Source organism: Eumetopias jubatus, unplaced genomic scaffold (genome assembly GCF_037043125.1).
Source record: "Eumetopias jubatus isolate StellerSeaLion01/CBP00866 unplaced genomic scaffold, mEumJub1_p1.0 scaffold_17, whole genome shotgun sequence".
NCBI classification, from domain to species: domain Eukaryota; kingdom Metazoa; phylum Chordata; class Mammalia; order Carnivora; family Otariidae; genus Eumetopias; species Eumetopias jubatus.
The window spans coordinates 80,047,917-80,068,256 of record NW_028274823.1 but is presented as its reverse complement, the minus strand read 5'-3'; the positions used below and the strand labels follow the sequence as shown (position 1 = coordinate 80,068,256).

At 40.7% G+C, this 20,340-nt stretch overlaps 1 protein-coding gene across 1 annotated transcript in view; it reads left to right on the top strand.

Annotated features, from left to right (window-relative positions):
• Positions 1-2,473: 2,473 nt before the first annotated feature.
• LOC114210283 (uncharacterized) overlaps positions 2,474-20,340 on the top strand; it is a 29,408-nt gene continuing 11,541 nt past the window's right edge. The window contains exons 1-3 of the mRNA XM_028104539.2: positions 2,474-2,607; positions 6,257-6,387; positions 10,452-10,511. Of these exons, the coding sequence (XP_027960340.1) occupies positions 10,497-10,511 (15 nt within the window). The 5' untranslated portion in view covers positions 2,474-2,607; positions 6,257-6,387; positions 10,452-10,496. The remainder of the gene's footprint in view (positions 2,608-6,256; positions 6,388-10,451; positions 10,512-20,340) is intronic.

Sequence of the window (20,340 nt, the reverse complement as noted above, 5' to 3'; positions counted from 1 at the left end):
TGTGCCAACAGAAACGAGTTTCCATTCAAGGTAATGACAAAAATATTAATTTTTTTTGGTAAGATTAATTTTAAAACATAAAATCCATATAGAGAAAATATACGTACATACCCACGTAGCTGGCGTTCAGGGATGCAGGAACACCTGCCTGTGGGAGTCCCAAATAGAGCAAGTCTGGCCACTCAGCGCTGACAAAAATGCAAAGGCAGAGAAAGGAACCATGGTGAAACAGGAAAGGAATTTATTTCGGTGAGGCCAATACAAGGAAGACGGTGGACTAGCATCTCAAAGACTGTCTCCAAAGTGCTAAAAAATATTTCCAGGTTTATGTAAGAAAGAAAAATGTGGGGCAAAAGACAGTAGGTACTACAGGTCAGCAGTGAGGGTCCAATGGAATCCTTGTCTCGGAGTCAAACATGGGTGCGGGCCTGAGGGCTCAGGCTAGTCCTTATTCCCTAAGTGGGTAGCGTCTGTTAGGGGTGGGATTCTTTACTCTCTTGGTCTTCCACCTGAGCCAAGAGAAGCTGGAAAGAAGAAACCAACCAGAAAGTTTGAGGTCAAAATGGAGGCAACTGAAGTCCTCTTTTATATACACATACCAATTTTCTAGATGGACGGTTGGAGAAATAATTAAAAATAAAAGGTCTTCTTAGAATTCTGCCCCAACAAGTGATTTCAGATTTTGGCCTGGGGAACCATGGATGTAGTTACTATTTATTGATGAAGGATAGTTCACACATAGATATACAAGTATTTTTAGATAATAAATGTATCATTTTTATTTACTGTTATATTTGTTTAGTACCTGCCTTATTCTCAAGAGAGTTTGTGGTGGTGACTCCCACAACTGATGGACACACAAAAATATACAAATCATACAGCAATAACCTCTTTCACAAAAATGCATACACACAGACTCACTGACACAATAAATACATTTACGTAACCTGACGGGAAATAATGTCTATTTGAGCGCTTACCTTGTGACAGACACTGTCATATCTTCATGAATACATACGTTTTATAGATAGCTCTGCTTTGTTACTGGCATATTTTTTTAAATTTCAGAATATATTTTGAATATCCCTTGTATCATTTAATATATTTCTATCACATTTTTTTTTTTTAAGATTTTAGTTATTTATTCATGAGAGACAGAGGAGGAGAGAGAGAGAGAAGCAGAGGGAGAAGCAGGCTCCCAAGGAGCAGGGAGCCCGATGCGGGACTTGATCCCAGGACCCTGGGATCATGACCTGAGCCGAAGGCAGACGCTTAACCATCTGAGCCACCCAGGCGCCCTATTTCTATCACATTTAAAGGCTGCTGCTTGGGGCGCCTGGGTGGCTCAGTTGTTAAGCGTCTGCCTTCGGTTCAGGTCATGGTCCCAGGGTCTTGGGATCGAGCCCCGCATCGGGCTCCCTGCTCCACGGGGAGGCTGCTTCTCCCTCTCCCACTGCCTCCGCTTGTGTTCTCTCTCTGGCTGTCTCTCTCTGTCAGATAAATAAATAAAATCTTAAAAAAATAAAAAAGGCTGCTGCTTGTTATTGTACTTTGTGGATGAGCATATTTTACCCATAAATCTTTGAATATTCTTACTGACTCAACTAAACTGTGAAGGGAATTCTTTATATAATCTTTTAATTACAGCATATAACCCAATAAGTGGAATTACTTGAGTGAAGTACTTATTTAAAATCTTTTAAGTATGCATATATTTTCTGGTTTAGTTAAAAAAATATTGCTTACTTAATTTTGAAAAATTCCTTTTCTTCAATTTTGAGACAAACTCTGCTTGGTAGAGAGATGTTATCTTCTTAATGTATTACTGTATTCCATTTTTTTAACATTTTAATTAAATTCCCTATTCACAAGAACTGATAACTGACAAACATCTTCCTTTTTATTAGTTTTGTGTCTAAAAGATACACCCAGTTCTTTTTACTTTTTTCTTCTTTTACTGAAGTTTCTATTTTCAATCTTAGAATAATAAAGAAAAATGATCACCCATTTACCATTTTCTATACTGGACAAATTTCACATTTTGCCATATTTATCTTGTGTTTGCGAAAACATTTTAAAATAAATTAGATATATTTCACTCTTTAATACTTCAGTATGTATTTCCAAAACTACATTCTTTAATAGCGTACCTATAATCAAACTCCCATGATGTCCGCAAAAGTCTTTCAAAGAGTTGTTTTTTGTTTTGCCAAACCAGGATGCTCTAAAGGACCACAAATTATGTTTAGTAGTTCTTACACGTGAGGCCTAACCTCCGGGAGTGGAGTAGGGGGCGGCCTCTGAAAACGCCAGAGAGAGCTACAGACCTTCCACAGCAACCACCGCCCTACTCTTTGAATAAGACAGGTTTATTTACATAGTTATTTAAACAAGTGGACGCGAAGGATTATGGTAGACGTAGTCTTGAGACTAGTTTGCTTACCCAGCCGAACTTGCGCCCCGCTGCGGACAGTGCTGCGCACGCGCAGCTTCGCCATCTTCCTGGTCCCCCTCCTGCGCCAACAGGTTTAGCGAAGCCCGAAATCCCGTTTCCAGATTTCCCAGTAACTTTCAAGGTCCTGGTTGCCCACCTTCCCAAGAGCAGAGGTTAGAGCGTGGGCCGGGAGGGAAACGGCGGTGATCCTCGGTGGGGAGGAGCCCCGGGACCCCGCAGCGGGAACCCCCACGGCGGGTGGGGGGGCTTCTGGGTGCGGACCAGCGGCTTGAGTTCCAGTGGGTCCCCACTTCTGAGCGAGTGGTCCTGTTCGTGCGCCCCGCGCGTGCGCATGCGTGAGGGTGCGCTCTGGCTGCGTGGGGTGCCCCGTGACTTGGAGGCCGACTTGGCTTTCAGCTGGGTAACAAGTGCCCTGGATGTGGTGTCCTTTGTCTTTGTCCTCACTGGCACTAGTTTCTAGGGGATAGTAAGATTTGAGGTGCTGGGTGAGGGTTCCAATATGAATTTGCCCTCTAATCTTTTTTTTTAAGATTTTATTTATTAGAGGGGCACCTGGGTGGCTCAGTTGGTTAAGCATCTGCCTTTGGCTCAGGTCATGATCCCAGAGTCAGGGTATCGAGCCCCGCGTTGGGCTCCCTGCTTCGTGGGGAGCCTCCTTCTCTCTCTGCCTGCTGCTCCCCTTGTTTGTACTCTCTCTGTGTCAAATAAAATCTTTTAAAAAAATAAGATTTTATTTATTAGAGATAGGAGGAGCTGGGAGAGGGGCAGAGGGAGAAGCTGACGCCCCACAGTGGGGAGCCTGACTAGGGGCTGGATCCCAGGATCCTGAGATCATGACCTGAGCTGAAGTCAGACGCTTAACCAGCTGAGCCACCCGGGCGCCCCTGTCCTCTAATCTTATATCCTAATTTCCAAGGAACCTATGGCCTCCTGTGAGATTATAAAGAGCTGCAATTTCAGAAACAGAAATCTCATCCTGAAGAGAACCCTAGGGACTTTTGATCCCTCTCCAGAGTTTCAGAATGGAGATAGTCCCAGAAAGGGATAGATCCTAGAACTGCAGAGCATAGGATGGCAATTCTTTGTTTTCCTGTTGAGGTGCCACTGTAACCGAACTAACCTGAGTTAGCTCCTTGGCGAGTCACAGACACAAACTATACCAGATCCAGTCGTCATGCAAAGGAAAATTTGCAGCAGATAAGGAAATCATGAGGAATAACTTACAAAGCCGTGAGTCCCTGAGATGGTGGATGTGTTCCTTTTATTTAGGGAGGGGATGAATATTTAGAAAGGGGATCTTGGTCATTTGTGTGTAGAGGAGGCATAAGGTTGTTTCTTAAGGAAACCTGCCGGTACATACATACATTCTATGTTATGTTAGTGGTGCTTGTGTGCTCTTTGAGCGGAGATTTTAGTATTGTAATGAGGTAAAAGTTGTAGTCATTCTAGAGGTCACTTCATGGTCGTACCTGCGCAGGTGAGAGTCGGGTTAAGCGCAAACTGGTCTGGGTGGTCTGGCCCTTGTCCAGGCAGTCGCTGTTGCTTGAGGGGTGATTTTGGTTTCCATTTGCTTGAGTTAAGAGAGAAGCTGGAAAGAAGAGGTTAAGGAAAAATGTCGGACAGAGGTCAGTGAGTACAAGCAGGTGGGCAGTAAAAGGTCCAGTCTTGGGGTCCAGCAGGTGACAAATCCCTCTTCTAGTTTTATTCTGCTGCTCATTCTTGAGGGGCACAGGGCAAAGGTCCTCCTTCTGTAGTTCCTGCCAGACACGGATGTAGTCATTGAGATTGTTAGCAGAGCAGAATTTTTCCTCACCCAGTTTTAGATATGTCTGTGGGTCACTAGGTTTAACTCTAAGCTGCTCCTATCTTTATGTTACTACCATCTGTAATTTTTGGCCTCTAGGCATTTGTATAGAATTGTATTAGTCAGTTAATGATGCAAAGTCTAAACAAGCAATCTAAGAGCAGTAGGAATATTAGTGGCCTCAGGATGGGGAAAAATCATGTAGTATTGGTTAACGCTGTTTTAAGAGCCTGCAGACCTCATCAGGGGATCTTCCTTTTTGGTTGAAAGTATCTAGCCAGGCTGCGTGGTTGAAGATTTTTTAAATATCTATTTCCACTTCACTTGAAGTATTAATACAGGTACAGGATGAGCTGTTTGTTACTGCACATGCTCCTCCTCCTTCTGGTAATAAGTAGTCTAGGGCTAATCATCGTCTAGCACTACGTTGGCTAAAGAGTTTAGGGAAATTTCTAAGTTTTTGAGGGCATTTCCTGTGTTTTTAGCTAAGGTTTCTATGACATCAGTTAGTTTCCTTGCAGTGACTTTATAACCTATAAAACCTCCCCAAGAGGCATCTACTCCGACAGCCAATCCAACACCAACCAGAATTAGTTTTGAGGCTCTTTTTACCCAGTGGGAAGACTCAATATGGGTTTTTGGTGGAGCTAGCTCCATATTACCATTTTTCTCTCTTGAGGGAGGCTTCACTGTCCTCTTGAAATAATAAAGCCCAGGGCACCTGGGTGGCTCAATCACTTAAGCGGTGGACTCTTGACTTCAGCTCAGGTCATGATCTCATGGTCATGGGAGCAAGCCTCCTGTCGTGCTCGTGCTCAGCGAGGAGTCCACTTGAGATTCTCTCCCTTTCCCTCTGCCCCTCCTCCTGCTCACTCGCACGTTCTCTCTCCCTCTAAAATTAAATGGATAAAATCTTCCCACTCAAAAGCAAATAGTACTTGGAATTTAGGATCTAGTGGGATGCAGGAAAAGGTATCCTTTCAGTCTTACACCATGTAATATTTACTGTTACTCGGTAGTTGGTCATAGAGTATAGGGATTGGGTATTACAGGTCGTATGTCTCAAGCAGCTTCATTAACAGCTCCCGGGCCTTGAACAAATCTGTATTCCTCACTTCCCAGCTTTTTAATAGGTAAAATTGGGGTGTTACATGGGGATCTACATGACCTAATCAACCTGTTAATCACATTTAAGAGCTTGTTAATTACTGGGTGGATCCCTTGTATAGCATCTGGGGCCGGCAATCTATCTGTTTCAATTTTACTTTTACAAATGTGTTGTTAATGGCATGCCCCCACCTGCCCTCACACCCAGACTTTTGGGTTGACTTGCCTTAAGATTTTTTTGGGGGAATTTCCTGTTTTAAATACTAGGATATGTTGTAATAATGACATAAATTCAGTTCCTTGGAATTTAGGGACTTGAATTGCTAATTTGTTGTGTTCTGAACTTACTGTGGGCCTCAATTTGTCTAAAATATCTCATCTTAAAAGAATATGGGACATTCTGGCATATACCAAAAAGAGTGTTTTAATATGTTTGATCCTATTTCACAAGTCAGAGGATCCGGAAACCTTTTGATGTCTCCTTTTCCTGAGAGTCCTTTCATATTACAATTTTTGTTAGAAAGACTACCTTTCTGGGTGTTGAGTACAGAGAAATTAACTCCAGTATCAAGTAAAATTTCTGGCTTCGCTCCTACTGCTGAGAGGTTACTCAGGGCTTCTTTTGGGAGATGAGGATCTAATGGTCCAAGACCAATTGGGGAGCCCTGTGGCCCTATCATATCTCATTTTCAGTTAGGGACAACAGCTGAAATGAGTCCGCTTTGCCCTTCTTCCTTCTGTTCCGGGAGTGGTTCAGGCAGTTCTGTTTCCAGTGCCTTTCCTGCTTACAACGTGCACATTGATTGGACCCCAGCTTTGTTGCTGGTCTTTTGGTCCCACGGAGGGGGCTCAGGGCACTCACCCATAGATGTCTTCTTTTCCTCTTCCAGGTTACTTCATGTAGGCTGGAGAGCTACCACCAAAAGAGCAGCTTGCCTTCTCATCTTCTGGTCTTCTCTTAGGTCCTCCATCACATCCGGTTATGGAACACCTTGAAAGCTAGTTCTGGAAGCTGAGCAGGGTTAGTATTGGGACTTATAGCCCATTCTGGAGTTTCCTTTGGATGTCTGGAGCAGTTTGAGATATGAAATAGATTATTAAGGGCCATTCAACTACCCTGAGCCTCAGGGTCCCAGTTTATATTTCGTCTTAGGGAGTTTTGTAGCCTTTCCGAAAAGGCTGATGGATTTTCATCTGTCCTTTGTTCAATCTCCCTTAATTTGGACCAGGAGATCTGCGTATCTCCTTCATAGCTTTTAAAAGAAGCCGTCAGTAATGCCCTAAACTTGTTATTTCATTGTGGGAGTTGGGATCCCCCTCAGAGTCAGCTCTTAGCGCTGCCTCCTCGTTTAGTCACCAAAAACTTGATCTGGCTGATACTCTTTATCAGCTTCCTGTCTGGCTCCTGCTAACACAGCAAACTTTTCTTCTACCGTTAAGAGAGTGGTTAGCAAAGCTTGCATATCTGCTCAGACGGGTTGTGGGTAGAAAAGATATCCTGCATTAAACGTATAAATTAATCAGGTCAGCCCATAGTCCTTTAGTGTGTGCCTTCCAGTTATACAGGTCCGAGGTCAAAAATGGGACGTGCACATTAATGAGACACCCATCTCCATCAGGTACTCGTCTCAATGGCAACATTTCCATCCCTGGCTTAAAATACGTCCCTAATCTGGTAGTGCTATCTGACAAGGGAGGCTAAAGGGATACAAGAGACACTGGGGAAGGCTTTGGGGGTGTTCGTAAAGGATTAGAGATTGGTGCTCATGAAGGTGGGGGAGCTGAGGCCTGAGTACCAGAGGAATAAGGCAGAGGCTTATTAACAATTTAATGACTTGGAGGAGGAGTTGGAGATGGGGACAAAGATTCCCTGACTCACCAGAGGGTACAGGATGCATTTTTAGGGTTTTCAATTCTACCTTTTTACAAATCTTAGACTTCCTTTGCAGCGCCTCGTTTTGATATAATGCCATAAAGCACTGACCATATGGAATCTCTTCCCATTTTCTCTCTTTTACAAAATAAGCTCAATTGTAGTGTTGTATTAAAATTTAAGGTCCCATTTTCTGGCCACTTCTCTTCATCCTCTAGAGTCTATTATTGTGGCCAGGCTGTGTTACAGAAGAAAGTCGTCTGTTTTTGGGTTAAAGGAAGGTAGTCTAGCGTTTTCCATTTCTGGAGGCTACAGCCCAACGGAGGCTCTCCTTCAGGGTGGAATTGTCGCTCCCATGATCTGGGATTCTTTCTTAGGCTCTCTTACCCTTCCTCAAGGTAACTTACAGTGTTCATGGATACACACAACCTTACCCACAACATGTATGAGACTCGGTTGACTTAAAACCAAGCCCACAAGGAGAGTGGGTTAATGCTAAGGTGTCCAAGTGGGTCTGGGTAGTTGTGCCTTGAGGAGCAGTGGCCTGGTGCATGGGCTGCCTCTTCTGGCCCCTCAACGTCCAGGCAGTCCCAAAGGATTTACTTGGGGAATGGCTCAGGGAGAACCTGGTTTAGATTCAGTAACTCAAGGCACACTTCCCTTTTTAAGAGGAAAAACAAACCTGGAACAGTGTCAGATGTCCCCAACAAACATTAACAGGTCAAACATAAGATGGAGATATCCTTCACCCTTGCTGATTCTATACTAGTCTCATTTGGCCACTTCCCAACCGCCACGCTAAAGCATTCAGCCTCTGAATGGCCAGGTGTTATCCTTTGCCACCCAGGGATGTCTGACTTGACTATAATGAGCGTTCAGTCCCCCTGTGTTGAGTGGAGAGGCCCTGTTCTTAAGTGACTGCCAACCTGCCAGGCTTTGTGAGACAACTCAAAGAAAATACTCTTACAGTCGTGCCATAGGCTTGGCACCACTTACCCTTGTGGAGAGATTCTCAGCAAGAGGCTTGGAGTGGCCACAGTGTCTTTAAGGGGGCAGCAATACCAGTCCAGCAGCACAGACCCCAAGAAAGGAGAGCCCCTTCCAGGGATTCCACCCCCAGTCCTGGTTAATTGAATGGGTTAGCCCAGAAGGGCTGCCGCTGCTCCCTGCTCCATCCTTTGGAAACCAGGTAACCAGAGGGCAGAACCTCAGAGGGACAACAGTCATATCTGGGTTGCCAAATTTGTGACCAAACTAACATGAGATTGCTCCGTGGTGTGTCCTAGAACTACATCAGGTGGGATTGTTGCATGAAGCAAAATTTATTTGCAACAAGTAAGGAGATCATGGGGAACCACTTCCAAAGCCCTGACTCTCTGAGCAAGGGTGGATGGTTCCTTTGTTTAGGGTTAGGGAAGCCTTGTCATTGTATGTAGAGGCGAGCATAAGGTCAGGCATATGTCTTAAGGAAACGTGCTTATACATACGTTGTATGTTAGTAAATGAGACTTGTGCTCATTTTTGGGTGGAGATTTTAGTTTTACAATGAGGTAGAAGTAGTTGTTGGTCATTCCAGAGATTGCTCCGTGGTGCACCTGTTGAGGTGCGAGTCTGGAGGTTAAGCTCCAGCTGGTCTGGGTGGTCCGGGCTGGCTGGAGGTTTTGTCAGGGCACTTGCCTGAGGGGTGGTTTCAGTTTCCATTTGTCTGATTTAAGAGATAAGCTGGAAAGAAGAGCTAAAGGACAAATGGGGGACAGAGGTGGGTACAACCAGGTAGGCTGTAAAAGTCAGGTTTTGTGGTCTAGCTGGGTCCCCACCACATCAGACACCTTACTGCTATGTTTAACCCTTTCACATTTGATGTTACTGTTGACTTGGTTAGATTTATGTCCACCATTTTGCTATGCTTTCCTTATATATCTCATGTCTTTTTTGTTCTTTTGTTTCTCCTTTACTGCCGCCGTTTGTATTAAGTGGATATTCTTTACGTTTTCCTTTGATGAATTTTTAAGTAAATTATTTTAGACTTAAAGAATTATGGTCAATATAATGCAGAGATTCTGTCAAAAACAATTATCCAGGTTCTGTCCTGGTGGCCATCAACAAGGAAGTCACAGGCAGCGGTGGGGAAAGTCAGAGGCCTGAGCTGGCATCACTCTAAAACAGAGTCACAAGAAAGCTGGATCCAACCAGATAGGCCCACGAAGGTGGGTGCCACGACAGGAAACTCCAAATAAGGAAGGAAAAAAACCCTTGCTTCCAAGAAATCCCCACCCCACATAATGAATATTCTACCACCTAGTTAACAACTGTACATAAAAGAGAAACACAGACTCCCAACACCCACGGTTCTTGAGCACGCTTGCTTGCTCTCTCTCGTTCTCAAATCTTGAGAGTGTAGTTTCACTTTACTAATAAACTTCCCCACTGTGTTGTGTCTGTCCTTGAATTCTTCCTCGTGATGAGACCAGGAACCTTTGGGGACATTTTTGGGATGGGCCTGGTTGAGGATCCAGGGCCCAGGGTCTCCCCAGTTCATCCAGTGACAACTCTGTAGACCCTACATTAATTTTCTCTATTTTTAACATCTTATATTAGTATGGTATGTTTGTCCCAATTAATGGACCAGTAAAGTGCATATGTTTTCATATTTCCGCAGTTTTTCTGTAATGTTCTTTTTTCTCTTCTGAGTTCCTTTCTAGGATCCTGCACTACATTTAGTAGCTGTCTGCTTAAGCTCCTCATGGCTGCGATCATATTCAAAACTCATGACTTCTAAGTAATTTCCTTCTTTTCACTCATTTCTGTGTTCTTGAGACTATCAGTATGGTAAAAATCCTATATAATGGTATGTTATTGCACATTTCTTCCCAGCTCTGTTCAGTGACATCAGTTGGTAGTCTGTAATTGGCCATGGCAGGGGTATTTATGCGTCTGAAATGGGCAACTAAAAGGGTTTTTTTTTTTTTTTTTTTTGCGGGGGGGTTGTTTGGGTTTGTTTGGGTTTGTTTGAGAGGCTGTTATTAAGTATTTGAGTCTATTGGCACTACTTCTATGTGGCCATTCCCTCTCTTTTTAGGAACCAACAGGACGTTGGCCCATAGAAAGGCATTTTACCCACCAGTATGCAGCGTATTTGTAGGCAGGTAAATCAAGGAGCTGGAAGGGAGGGAAGATCATTTATGACTCCTCTCTCTTCTATTATTTCTCAGTTGTATCTTCACACGTCTCCATGCCTTTTTAAAGAACAGCAGAAAATGAACAAACGCCAGGTGAGTTGTTTTTTTTTTTAATTCCTATTTTGTTTTACATTAGTTCTTATGCATGAGGTATAACCTTTAAAATGTAAATGTAGAAATAGATAAATGTCAACTTTGGGGGAAATACGGAGTAGCAGATTAGTAGCAGGGCTAAGGGGCTATGATGATGACCTTAAGGTACTTAATGTTGAAGTTGACCTTCAAGTACTTAATGCTGAAGTTGTCAGTGCTGAGCTATACCTCTGTTGCTGATAGCAATAGCAAACATTATTATAGGAAGTGCAGTGAAAAGGAGAATAACCCATCGTGATTCTTAATGGTACACAAAGACTTCCCTAAAATTGTGGGGTGGCATGTTCTACAAATGCATCATTTAGGTTTAGTTCACGGATGGTGTTGTTTAGGACTTCTGTATTCTTTCCAGTTATCTTTTTCTATTAATTCCTGAGAGAAATATTGAAGTGTCCAACTATATTACTTTTTGTCTGTTTTTCAAACTTTCAGTCCTATCATTTTTTATCTCCTATATTTTGAAGCTCCTTTGTTAGGTACATGTACATTTAGTTTTGTCTTGGAAAATTGACCATTTATCATTAATGTAATGTGCCTATTTATCTTCAATAATATCTCCTATTATATATTCTGTTTTGTCTGATATTAACATAGCTACTTCAGCTTTCTTTGGATTATTGTTTGTGTTGTATTTCTTTATCTTTTTACTTTTAAGTTATGTATTTTTGTAATTAAGGTCAGTCTCTTGTAGTTAGTGTATAATTGGTCCTGTTTTTTAACCCAATCTGATATTAGAACATTTATATTTAAAAATTGGTTGTCAGTGTAGTGGATTAAAATCTTCCATTTTGCTAGCTACTTATCTGTTTGTTCTGTTCTTTATTTCTTTTTATCTTTTTCTTCTTTTGAATTTGTTTTCTATTATTCCATTTTATCATTGCTGCTGTGTTATATTTTTAAGATTTTATTTATTTGACAATGCCTGCGCACAAGCAGGGGGAGCGGCAGGCAGAGGGAGAGGTCGAAGCAGGCTCCTTGATGAGCTGAGCTCAACGTGGGGCTTGATCCCAGGACCCTGAGATCATGACCTGAGTCAAAGGCAGACGCTTAACCACCTGAGCCACCTAGGCACTCCTTGACTTACTACTTATCTCTTTTTTTTTTACTTTTAAAATAGTTAGCCATTTTTAATTGATCAAAGCCTCCCTTCAAATATTAAACCACATGATGTTATAGTATAATGATCTTACAGCAGTATATTCCCAATTATTCTTTCCTATTCTCTGTGCTATTACACCATACATTTTACTCTAACATATGTTATGTAAACATGATACAATACTACTATTTATGCTTTGGGCAGTCAGTTGTCCTTTAGAATAAGGATTGGCAGCCTGCAGCCCATGGGTGAAATTCAGCTCCCTATCTGCTTTCACAAATTAAGTTTCCTGGGAAGACACCCTCATGCTTTCTTCTATGTATTGTTTGGGGCTACCTTCACAATACAGTGTTTATTATCTAGTTCATTGCAGAAAAAAATTTCCAACCTTTGCTTTAGAACACTTAAAAATTGGGGAGGGAGGAATTAACTTAAATTTTCCTTTTTTATTCCATTTCTATCTTCATTTTTATGTGTAGATTCAAGTTTCACTGGTGCCATATTCCTTTACTATTTCTTTCTTTTTTTTTTAAGATTTTATTTATTTATTTGGCAGAGAGAATGAGAGAGAGAGAGGCAGGCAGAGGGAGAAGCAGGCTCCCCACTGAGCAAGGAGCCTGATACGGGACTTGAGGCGAAGGCAGATGACGCTTAACTGACTGAGCCACCCAGGCATCCCTCCTTTAATATTTCTTGCAGAGTAGTTTGGCTGGTAAAGAATTCCTTAAATTTTTGTTTTTCTGGGAAAGTATTATTTCTTCATTTAAAAAAAAAATTTATGGATTTGAGGGAGTGAGAGCACAAGCAGGGGGAAGGGCAAAGGGAGGGGGAGAAGCAGGCTCCCCACTGAGCAGGGAGCCAGACATGGAGCTTGATCCAGGAACCCAAGATCATGACCTGAGCCAAAAGCAGATGCTTAACTGACTGAGGCACCAAGGCGCCCCTATTCCTTCATTTTTGAAGATGTTTTCAATAAGTAATTCTTGGTTGAAGTTCTCTTGTGTGTCGGGGGGGGTTGTTTTATTGTTTTTGTTTTTTAGTTTTGAAGTTTTTTTTAACTTAATTAAAGTATTGTTGACAAAATATTAAATTAGTTTTAGATGTAAAAGATAGTGACTTAACTATTATATAACATGAAGTGCTTATCACTGTAAGTTACAGTATTTTTGACTATATTTGTTTTTCTTTAAAGATTTTATTTATTCATTTGACAGAGAGAGACACAGCAAGAGAGGGAACACAAGCAGGGGGAGTGGGAGAGGGAGAAGCAGGCTTCCCACAGAGCAGGGAGCCCGATGCGGTGCTTGATCCCAGGACCCTGGGACCATGACCTGAGCCGAAGGCAGACGCTTAATGACTGAGCCACCCAGGCGCCCCTTGACTATATTTCTTAGGCTGTACTTTTTCACCCTTGTGACTTATTTATGTTATAATTGAGAAGTTTGTACGTCTTAATCTCCTTCACTAATCTCTCCCCCTCCCCCCTCCCCTGTACTCTTTGCAACCACCAGTTTGTTGTCTGTGTTTATGGGTCTGTTACTCTCTTTTTTGTTGTTATGAGTCTGTTTCTCTTTTGCTGTTGTTTGTGCATTTGTTTTATTTTTTAGATTCCAAATGTAAGTGGAATACAAATGAAATCATATGGTGTCTTTGGTTTCACTTAACATAATACCCTCTAGGTTCATCCATGTCACAAATGGCAAGCTCTAGTTTTTCATGGCTGAATAATATTCCATTGTGTATGTATACTACATCTTTATCCATTAATCTTTCAGTGGACACTATTGCTGCTTCCATATCTGGGCTGTTGTAAATAAAAACAGGGGTGCATATATCTTTTTGAATTCTTACTTTTGTTTTCTTTGTGTGAATACCCAGTAGAAGAATTACTGGGTCATATAGTTCTATTTTTAATTTTTTGAGGAACCTCCATACTGTTTTTCATAGTGGGGGCAACACTTACTTTCCCACCATTCTGCCCACTTTTTTAATTGGATTATTTGGGGGCTTTTTGATGTTTGTGTGAATGCTTTATATATTTTGGATATTAACCCCTTCTCAAACGGGTCATTTGCAGATAGTTTCTCCTATTCATTAGGTTTCCTTTTCATCTTGTTGATGGTTTCCTTCATTGTGCAAAAGCTTTTCGGTTTGATGTATTCCTGTTTATTTTTGCTTTTGTTTCCCTTGCATGAAGAGACTGATCCAGAAAAGTATTGCAAAGGTTGATATCCAAGAGATTACTACCTGTATTTTCTTTTCAGAATTTTATGGTTTCAAGTTTTACATTTAGGTGTTTAATCTATTTTGAGATTATTTTTGTCTATAGTGTAAGAAAGTGGCCCAGTTTCATTCTTAATGCATATAGCTGTCCAGTTTTCCCAGCACCATTTATTGGAGAGAGTGTCTTTTCTCAATTGTATATTCTTGCCTCCATTGTCATAGATTAATTGGTGTTCTCTCTTCCTCTCTTCATGTGTGCATAAAGACTCACAATTCTGTTCCATTGACCTATATGTGTATTTTTGCAACAGTACCATACTGTTTTGATTATTGTAACTTTGTAGTATTTCTGGAAATTTAGTATTGTGATACCTCAAGCTTTGTTCTTCTTTCTCAGTATTGCTTTGGCTATTTGAGGCTTTTCGTGGTTCCATACAAATTTTAGGATTTTTTTGTTCTAGTTTGTGAAAAACACTATTGGTATTTTGATAGGGATTGCAGATCTATAGGCTGCAATTTATAGATTGCTTTGTGTAGTATGGACATTTTAATTTTAACAATATTGCTTCTTCCAATTTATGAGGATAATATATCTTTCAATTTATTTGTGTTGCCTTCAGTTTCGTTCATTAATATCTTAAGTTTTTAGAATACAGGTCTTTCACCTCTTAAGTTTATTCCTAGGTATTTTATGCTCTGTGATACAGTTGTTAATGGTATTTTAAAAATTTCTTTTTCTGCTATTTTGTTATTAGCGTATAGAAACAGAACAGATTTCTGTACATTAATTTTGTATCCTACAACTTTACTGAGTTCATTTATTAGACCTAATAGTTTTTTGGTGGGGTCTTTAGGTTTTTCTATGTATAGTATGATGTTACTTGCAAACACAGTTTTGCTTGCACCTTATCAATTCAGATGCCTTTTATTTCTTTTTCTTGTCTGATTGCTATGGCTAAGAATGCCCGTACTATGTTGAATAAAAGTGGTTAAGAGTGTCATGTTCCTGATCTTAGGTAACAGGTTTCAGCTTTTCACCATTGAATATGACATTGATTGATTTGTGTATATTGAACCATCCTTCCATTCCTAGAATAAATCCCACTTGATCCCAGTGAGTGATTTTTTTAATGTATTGTTGGATTTGGTTTGCTAATATTTTGTTGAGAATTTTTCTGTCTTCCTGAGGGATATTGGTGTATAATTTTCTTTTATAGTGTCTTTGGCTTTCCTATCAGAGTAATGCTGACTTCATAGAATAAATTAGGAAGCATTCCTTCCTCTTCTGTGTTCTGGAATAGTTTGAGAATGATAGGTATTAACTCTTTAAATCTTTGGTAGAATTCACCTGCGAAGCCGTCTGGTCCTGGACTTTTGTTTGTGGGGAGTTTTTTGATTACCAGTTCAATTTTATTTCTAGTAATTGTCTTTTTTCCCCAGATTGTTCTGTTTCTTCATGATTCAGTCTCAGAAGAGACTATATGTTCTAGAAATTTATCCATTTTTTCTAGATTGTCAATTTTTTTCTAGGTTTTACCAATGTAATTTTTTATAGTAATCTTTTATAGTCCTTTGTACTTCTGTGGTGTCAATTTTAACTAATCCTCTCTCATTATGTTTGAGTCCTCTTGTCGACCTCTGAGAGTCAGGGACCTGGGGCGGCGAAGGAACTGAGAAAAAGAGACGACAGTATAGCGAGGCACAGGGGACCCCGAGCTAACAGTCCGAGGTGCCGAGGTTTATTTTCCATACTCTTATATACCTTCTACAGCAGGGGCATAGTAAGGCACATTCCTCCACGTATACAGGATTAGTTAAGTATGTAAGAATCTTTAAAACAATTTACAGGACAAGGGAACAAAGAGGGGAGTGCACAGTGTGCTGTTTACAGCTGGCTTCCTATCTACAAAACATCTTCTGCTGCGTACTTTAGAACTGACCACACACGTTCCAAGGGCATTTCACTCTGGTCCTTTCGGGTTATTTTTAACCCTGCGATCTCGAGTTTTCTCAGAGATCTCGGAGTCTGAGCGAACATGCACCAGTGGTCGTTGTGGCATTCTGTTTCCTACATCCTCTCACTTTTTTTCTTGATTAGTCTGGCTAATTCGTCTTTTCAGAGGGCCAGCTCTTAGCCTCATTGATCTGTTCTTTTTTCTTTTTTCTCGTCTCTATTTCATTTATTTCTGCTCTGATCTCTATTATTTTCTTCTCTCTCTCTCTTTCTTTTTTTAGATTTATTTATTTTAGAGAGACAGAGACAGCTCAGGGGGAGAGAGCTACAGAGGGACATGGAGAGAGAGAATCTCAAGTATAGACTCCTTGCTGAGTGCAGAGCCCAACACAGGGCACACTACTCTGAGATCATGACCTGAGTGCAATCAAGACTCAGATGTTTAACCACCTGAGCCACCCAGGCACCCCTCTGTTATGTCCTTCTTTGTGCTAACTTTGGGTTTTGTTTTTTCTTTTTCTAGTTCCCTTCATTGTAAGGTTAGATCATTTATTCGAGTTATTTCTTGTTTTTGATGTAGGTCTTGATGACTATAAATTTCCTTTAGTACTGCTTTTGTTGCAGCTCCAAGATTTAAGACTGTTGTGTTTTCATTTTCATTTCTCTCCAGATATTTCTTGATTTTCTCTTTGATTTCTTCATTGACCCATTTGTTGTTGAGTAACATGCTATTTAGGTTTAGATTTATTTATTTATTTATTTATTTATTTATTTATTTATTTATTTAAAATATTTTATTTATTTGACAGAGACACAGCGAGAGAGGGAACACAAGCAGGGGGAATGGGAGAGGGAGAAGCAGGCTTCCCACTGAGCAAGGAGCCCGATGCGGGGCTCGATCCCAGGACCCTGGGACCATGACCTGAGCCGAAGGCAGACGCCCAACGACTGAGCCACCCAGGTGCCCCTAGGTTTAGATTTAGATTCTCATATTTGTATTTCTTCTAGTTTTTTTCTTGTAACCGATTTCTAGTTTTCTCCTGTTGTAGTTGGAAGAGGTGTTTGATATGATTTCAGTCATCTTTAATTCATTGAGACTTGCTTTGTGGTCTAGCATGTGATCTCTCCTGGAGAATGTTCCATACGCCCTTGAATGTGTGTTCTGCACTTTGTGGGTAGAGTGTTCTATAGATATCTGTTATGTCCATCTGAACTAATGGGTCATTCAAAGCCACTGTTTCTGTATTGATTTCTTGTTTGGATGATCCATGCATTGATGTAAGCAAGTTGTTAATGTTTCCTACCATTATTGTATTAGTGTCAATTTCTCTTTTCATATGGTAATAACTGCCTCCTGAATTTGAATTCTGTTTATGTTGGGTGGGTATATATTTTCAATTGTTATATCCTCTTGTTGGATTGATCCTGCTTTTTTGGTTTTTGTTACCATCTTCGTTTTAAAGCCTATTCTGTTTGATTTTGATATCCCCTGATTTGATATCCCCGTGATTTTGATATTTGGGTTTTGTTTCATTCTGTTTTTTTTTTTTTAATGATTATTCCATTTGTTTGGAATATTTTTTTCCATTCCTTTACTTTGAGTCTGTCTGTGTCTTTAGATAGCATATAGATGGATCTTGGTTTTTTTATCCATTACATCACCCTGTGTTTTTTGATTGGAACATTTAGTTCATTTACACTTAAAGTAATTATTGATAGGTATGTACTTACTGCTGTTTTAATAATTGTTTTCTTGTTGTTTTCTGTTCCATTCTTCTTTTACTCTCTTCCATTGTAGTTTGATGGTTTTTTTAGTCTTATGTTTGGATTCCTTTCTCTTTATATTTTGTGCATGTGTTACAGATTTTCAGTTTGTGGTTACCATGGGATTCATATACAATATCCTGTGTGTATGGTAATCTATATAAAGTTGAAGGTTGCTTAAGTTTGAACGCATTATAAAAGCACTAAATTTTTACTCCCTCTTCCACATTTTACGTATATGATGTCACATTCTATATCCTTTTATTTTGTGTAATCCCTTGAGTAATTTTTGTGGATATAATTGATTTTACTACTTTTAACTTCCATACTGGCTCTATAAGTGACTGATCTGCTACCTTTACTATACATTGGCTATTACCAGTGAAATTTTTTTCCTTCTTAATTTTCTTCTCATTGTGGCCTTTTCTTTCCACTTAAAGGAGTCGCTTTAATATTTCTTTTAAAGCTTGTTTGATGAACTCCTTTAATTTTCGTTTGTTTGGGATATTCTATCTGTTCTTCAGTTCTGAATAATGGCCTTTCTGGGTAGAATATTCTTTGTTGTAGGTTTTGTTTTTGTTTTTTTTTTTTTCCTTATAGCTCCTTGACTATATCATACCGTTCTCTTCTGGCCTGTAAAGTTTCTGCTGAAAAATCAGCTGATAGCCTTATGGGGTTTCCCTTGTGTGTAACTGCTTTTAAGATTCTGTCCTTATCTTTAATCTTATTTGTTTTAATTATGTGTGTTGGTTTTGACCTCCTTGAATTCACCTTGTTTGGGGCCCTCTGTGCATTGTGGACCTAGATGTCTGTTTCCTTCTCCAGGTTAGGGAGGTTTTCAATTGTTATTTCTTCAAATAATTTTTCTGCTTCCTTGTGTCTCTTTTCTTTTGATACCCCTATAATCCAAATGATACTTGGCTTGATGAGGTCACAGAGGTCTTTTAACCAATCCTCATTTTTTAGTGTAGCTTTTTCTTTTTGCTGTTTAGCTTGGCTGCTTTCCGCTATGTCTTCAAGCGTGCCGGCCCATTCTTCTGCACCCCGTCGGTGGGAGGAGTATCCTGGTGTATGTTCCATTGCATTGTGTCCTTCAGTTCCCGCCGGTTCTTCTCTGTCTTTCATATCCCTCTGTTGAAGATCCCAGTCACTTAATCCACTTTTCTGTCGAGTTTAGTAAGTATCTTTATGGCCATTACTTTGAACTCTATCTGGCATATTGCTTATGTTTATTTTGATTAGCTCTTTTTTCAGTTTTGTCTTGTTCTTTTCATTTGGAACATGTTCCTCTGTCTCCTCATTTTGTCTACCTCTGTTTCTGTGTATTAAGTAGGTCAGCTATGTATACTGGTCTTGAAAGGACTCACCTTGTGTAGAAGGGACCCTGTTCCCTGTAATGCAGTGCCCCTGGTCACCAGAACCAGGTGCTTCAGGAGTATTGCATTGTTGCTGAGCCACGATTGCTGTGGGCGTGCTGGTAGTTGTATCTCACCCTCAGCTTGGCTACCTGTAATGACCTCCTTTGCCTGCTGCATGCACACTGGTGAGCAAGCCTTGCTCTCAGCCTGGTTGTCTGCACTTAGCCACTGGGACAGCTTGGGCGCACTGATGGGCAGCACTTGCTCCGTGCTGAGCCAGCTGAGAGTCTTGGCGCATTGGTGTGTGGGATTAGCTCCCCTCCTGCTCAGGCCTTGAGTCACATTGGAGAGGCACCTTCCTTGCTGGGGCTGCCCACCAGCTATGGTGGGGTGGAAACCACTTTGGAGGAGCACCAGACCCAGGGTGGGTTAGGTGGGGCAGCACTGGAGTGGGGCACATTGTGCTAGAAAGGTAGATGGAGAGTGTTTGCACTGGCTCTGTAAGCATCTGGCTGGGCTTTGGGAGGGCAAGGAAAATAGTGCCCTCCAGCTCCGTTGTTTCTGGAGAAAGCTTTTGTAGATCCCAGCCCTTCCTGCACACATTTTCAAATTAGTTAGTAAATCTTGAAATATACCCAGGTGCTTTTCAAACTGTTCCTTTTGTGCTGTGATTATAACATGTTTGTTTTAACATTTTACGTATGTCATTTTATTGTGTTCTAGTTTATATGGTTCCTGGTAAAAAGTCTGCTTTAATTGTATCTTTATTCCTTTTTTATAATATTTTCTTGTTCACTGGCTGCTTTTAGGATTCTCATTCTCAGTCTCTCACTCTCTAGCAGTTTTAATATGTTGTGTGTCTTTATGCTTTTGGGAGGCATTAATGCAGCTTGGTATTGTTGAACTTCTTGGATTTTTGGTTTGCTTTCTGTCATTAATTGCAACATTTTTTTTTAAGATTTATCTATTTATCTTTGGGGCGGGGGGGGCTCCGAGGGACAAGAGAGAATATCTCAAACAGACTCTCCATACCTTGGGGACCCCGACGTGGGGCTCAGTCCCACAACCCTGAGATCACGATCTGAGCTGAAATTAAAAGTTGGATGCTTAACGGACTGAGCCACTCAGGCAGCCCAGTTGCAAGTAATTTTAAGACACTATTTCTGAAAGTGTTTCCTCTGTCCCATTCTTCCCCCCGCCCACGTCCAAATTATGTATATGTTGGAACATTTTATTGTATTTCACAGATTTCACAACTTTTTCTTTTTTTTAAGATTTTATTCATTTATTAGAGCACGTGCACAAGAGAGAGCATGAGAGGGGTGAGGGGCAGAGGGAGAATCAGGTTCTCCATTGGGCAAGGAGCCCAAT